Here is a 5,420-nt window from a genome sequence, read left to right as displayed (position 1 = left end):
CTGGTCTTTCAGCTACAATCAACGCTAATTACTAACTTTATCATGTTACATATATGCACTATGTTGTGTTTGGCTTGTGCTTGTTTACAACTCTCTGGACTAAAAACTTTCTGTTTGCAATGCATGATTAATATGCTAACGAATTGCATAAGTTGTTCCAACACGGCAACACATAGAGGTGAGTTCTCCGGATTCATGTTGAATCTGGTTTACTTATTTTTGAAACCTGAGATGAAATTAAACTTGTTTCTTTCGTCGACTTAAGTTTTTGTTCCCATCTCTTAAAAATCTGTATTTTTGTTAGGAAAATACATGGCTTATATTTCGTGAAAGCAGCTGTCAATTAAAAATTGATTTCCAAGACTCAAGATTTTTTTGTAGAATATGATTTATTTTATACATTCATTATAAATATATATATAAAAATTATTAATACATATATACAGTTGGTGACTATACCACGTAATCCTCCTTCCATCCTCTATAAATTGATTGTCATTGTACACTACTAAACCCTACAGCAAAGTCCTTGTGAACAAAAGAAAACATCTTCACACTTTATAATATTCTCCCCTTTGTGGTAATAATTTTTCATTTCGTGTTCTTCACACTTCCAGAAGCAGGGACCAAGTCCAGAAGCAATATATAGACACAAAAAGGGATCTCCGAGTTAAAAAGAAAAGAAGCAAAAATGTGTTTGGAGCTTGTGTATCACGAGGAGAAGACAGAGCTTGGTCGGCAACAAGCACCGGGTGTGTGTCCATACTGCGGCGGAAAAGTGTCGGCGGTAGATGTCGAGACCAAGTGGTTGTTCTGTTTCTTACCACTATGTTTCAAGGTCAAACGCAAGTACTCTTGTTCCTCCTGTGATCGTCGTCTCGTCTTGTATTATTGAAAGAAACAGAGCAGCAGATGAAGAAAGAAGCAGAGAAGAATTGAACTGTTATCTAATTTACTCCTCCCAATGTGGATGTTTTTGCATATTTTCCCCTGTACTTTCTGAGTTGCTATTAACACCCCTCATGGTGGTGACGTTGGTTGAATTCATTGAGTTTTTGTTCAATGTAAATAATTTCGTTGGTCCTATTTGTTTTGTTATGCGAGTGGAATTCAGTTTTGTTTAAATAAAGTTCTGTCATTCTTGAATGATATTACTATTCTTTTTGTTCATTTTGAATGATAAAATAACTCCTAGCCATTTCTAGATCTTATCTTTTTATGTGTTCTAGGGACATGAACAAACAGAAGTAACACATGGAACCACATATATAATTGAATACCATGTCTTCAAAATAAGATGAAAAATTACTGTGAAAATATGAAAGTCGAGCATTGTTTTCACCTTCACCGCAAAATTCAACAGAAAATATATTAGATAAATAATTGAAGATCACCATATATTTGAGTGGTTGATTGATAAGAGGGTTTCTGTATATCAATGAGGCCAAAGTTTTGCTGTAACGTCTTAGCTGGCCTGACATGATATAGACAAAACAAGAAAATAAATTGTTATGGTCCTAAGAGTTACGATACAAACCATGTATCTCTAACGTTCACTTATTTAGATTTTAGAGAATATAAGTTTGTGTGTCCACTAAAAGGTGTATAAATGGATCTTTTTATTAATTAGTAGGCTCCATTGCATATTCGAGTATCTTTTACTTTGATTCCATTTTATTCGGTACCATCATAAACCAAGAAAAGTATAAAGTTCGTATCTAAGTACATAGCCAGTGATGACATAGCCTATGCAGAAGCAAAAGTAATTCAATTCAAGTCGAATTAACTTTAAACATATTGAAAATATATGTATCTTTTTGTTTGTAGTATTGGACATTAAACATGTGTTTCTATATCATAACCGAATTTTAAAACCGAATATAATTTTTTTTTTTTTTTTGTAACAAAACCGAATATAACTTAAACATGTGATTGTATATGAAAACCGAATTTCAGTTTCAAAGGAACACAACTTCTTCTGTATTACTTTTCACAGGCTTGGCTCTACTAAAACTAGGTTAGTTCATTCTAGACCGCACGACAATATACGTATATGCTGATTTAGATAAGATAATAAGTGTTTAGCATACATTTAACCTGCGTTAAAAACTTGTTGATGTAAAAATGTTAGATATCCGATGATGCTCTATACAATCATATATACCAAAATAACATCAAAGATAGAAAACCAGATTACATATTAGCTTTACAAAATGAAACCATCCAAGTCAATCTTCTTACAATGTTTGCTCTAGTTGATACAATGTCAAGTATTTTTTATTCATCTTCAATTTGATAGTTTCAACTCTCTTTTTTTTTCTTGTAACTCAGATGATAGTTTCAACTCTTTCATTCATTTAAAATGTAGTGGATTACTAAGATAGTCAATACCTACCTCTCTATAAATGTATAGTTTATACATTGTTTTAATACACTTGGTAGATATCCAGAATTGCCCACACAGTTCAACGTCTACATTAAATGCAAAGACAGAAACTTTCCGTATTTGTATAATTTAGGTAAGATTTTTATTTTTACATCAATGATTTTAGGTAAGATCTCTAAATAGATACTCCCTCAGTTCCTAAATGATCTATGTTTTAGAAAAATATTTTGTTTCTAAAAGATCAATATTTTACATTTTCAATATATGTAATAATAACAAATTGTAAACTTCAAAAACATTAATTGTGTTTACTGAATTTTGATTGGTTAAAAATCATAGAAAATAGCTAAACACAGAAAATTATACATTTATTATCAAAATTTTAAGAGTTTTTTTAATAAGTGTGAAAATTCTAAAACATAGATTATTTAGGAACAGAGAGAGTATTATATTTTATTAAGAGAATCATATTGGAACAGGTCGTACAAATTGATTGATTTCTACAAAAATAATTATAATTTTATGGAATCGCATGTACATGATAAAAGGGACAGAGCAAGAACAGGTGGACAAGTGTTGGGATGTCACTTATCATCTTCTTGCTGGTGGATAAGCCCAAAAACTCTCCTTCAGTCTTCTCCTATCTCTTTCTTCAGATTCGGGACGTGCGTACAGTGCCATATCTTATCACATATCGAATTTACACGCATAAAATATATTATGTGACATAGTTATAATAAGAATAATAGAATTTCTCACACTGAGGTTTTCAGTTTTCATTATTCTATTTCATATTTTCTATATGTATGTATGAATTCAGTTTTATACTATTTGACTAGTGTTTTTCTTCATTGTTCTATTGTCTCACATTGATGGAAGTTATGAAATTTTGATATATAGATGTGTTGGGGAGTAGATAAGGTTTTGATATTCAAACCTAAAGTCATTGTCACTTGATACTCTCATGTCTTTTCTGTGCCCGAAAAGCCAAGCTTAAACAGTCTCTCCCTCTTGCTCTATTATTTTTCTTACTTGATGTGGCCCGTTGATAAATGTTTCGATATTAGTTTGAGTAAAGAAAACATGTTTCCAAATTATCAAGTGTTGTACTTTCGCCAAATGACAAAATCACAATCACCGATCACACGACCACTTTATGTCTTTCGATCAACTCAGACGGAGAACTCATAGTGTTACGACTAGTATGTTCCAAATGATTTACCACGGTTGGATGCTAAATTGATAATCAAATAAAATGAAACTAGGTTTTATTGTTTAGTGAGTTTTTGTTTTTGTTTTTCTCATTCCAAAAGCAAATTCAGCTAGACTAAACTAGAGAAAATAGATAAACGTCCATAGATTAAACAAAACCAAAACGAAGTAGTTTGGAATTTGCATTGCAATATTTAACAACGGCGATTCACCACACTGATTCGGCGATGCTGCTCCGTTTCCAGTCTCAGAGTTTCTTATTTTTCTCATTGTTAATAATCTCGTGACTATGAAGTTGTCAGAATGTTTCTTTCCTTTTGTACAACTTTTGTGTGTGCATCTGTCGGAATCTTCTTCCATGCACCGATTTTTCAGAGGATTCGAAGGAATAGACTCGTACCAAGACTATTGGGCCTCTAGGCTTATGGATCATTCTTGCTCAATAAGTATCCATCTTCTGACTCCTGATATTTCTTTTTCGGTTTTTCCAAATGCTATTACACATTTCTGTTGGGGGTAGGACACTAGGACCTCAGCTCCCATGAAATATCTCCGGCCCATTATAAGAAAAAGCTCACCGCTCTCATAATCTCTTATTGAAATCTAAAATAAGTCGCAACATCTTTCTGTTTGCAATATTGTTTAAATTTAATTAGCAATTGATATCATTGATACATATATGAGAGCAGAAAGGTGAATATATTCCCTCAAGTGGTATAATATGCCATAAACTGGTGTACCAACTTATGAAAATGACTATTAGCTAGCCTCACTTACGGATCACTCAAACGGTTGACTCAGACTCTTCGAATCGATAGTCTTAGAGCATCTCCAATGTAAAACTCCATTTTTTCCTTTAAAACAGAGTAAAAGTGAAAATGGAGTAAAATTGCTCCAACTCTACTTCATTTTCTATTCCATAATGGAGTAATGAACAAACAAAAAATAGATTACTCCATTTATGGAGTAAATTTCATTATGGAGTGAGATATGAAATTGGGTTGGAACATTCTTTACTCTATATTCATTTTTACTCCATTTTAGAGGAAAAAATAGAGTAGGGATGGAGATGTCCTTACAATGATTAGTACTTATGAGAGGACGTAAAAGAACAGTTACGTAAGTCTTATAAGTAAAATATATAATAAGCATATATGAGCAAGGAGTCACATTCAAGAGCAAATGTAGTGTTCTTTCCGAGAAATTTCCTCCACATGCCTAGATGGTACTACATGCCAGTTAATTCCAATTCCATCATTATTGATCTGAATATGATCGCGAGACATTATTTGACTAGCTAGTTTTCCTCTCTTTTATAATTTAATTAAATAATATTTCGACCATATAACACCAGTTAAGAAGGTAATCAAAACATAACCGAGAATCTTGAATACTTATAAAACGCAAGAAGCCAAGAAAATATCATTTAAATTATACTTTTGGAGCAAAATAACTCGAATATGCAAGTCTACTGAGTCACCTGCTCTAACACTGTATGTTAGGTTTTCCAGAAGTTTTACTATTTTTGAGTTGGACAGAATTTAGGGGTGCTTTAAATTCACCCCACGAATCAATTAAATTTTCACATATATTATTAATTAAAAAATATTAAATTAAACAATAAATAGCTACAAAAAATAAAAACACTAATTTTAACGATGCTAACGCTTCCAGCGAAACCCTAAAACCTAAATTTTAAATTCTAAACCTTATACCCTAAATTCTAAACCCGAATCCAAACCCCTAAACCCAAACCCTATATCCTAAACCCTAATCCTAAACCCTAAACTCAAACTCTAAACCCTAATCCTATACCCTAAAC

General features: G+C 32.1%; 1 protein-coding gene across 1 annotated transcript; it reads left to right on the top strand.

Moving 5' to 3' along the window:
* The first annotated feature begins 491 nt into the window (after nt 1-491).
* On the top strand, nt 492-1,159 carry BNAA03G49870D. The gene has a single exon (XM_013886167.3). It carries the CDS (start codon nt 692-694, stop codon nt 893-895), a length of 204 nt encoding a protein of 67 aa, XP_013741621.1. The 5' UTR covers nt 492-691; the 3' UTR covers nt 896-1,159.
* The last annotated feature ends 4,261 nt before the right edge of the window (nt 1,160-5,420 follow it).

The sequence above is a fragment of the Brassica napus genome, chromosome A3 (assembly GCF_020379485.1).
Source record: "Brassica napus cultivar Da-Ae chromosome A3, Da-Ae, whole genome shotgun sequence".
Classification (NCBI taxonomy): Eukaryota; Viridiplantae; Streptophyta; class Magnoliopsida; order Brassicales; family Brassicaceae; genus Brassica; species Brassica napus.
Note: the sequence above shows the minus strand (reverse complement) of the source record. Positions and strands in the feature narration are given on the sequence as shown.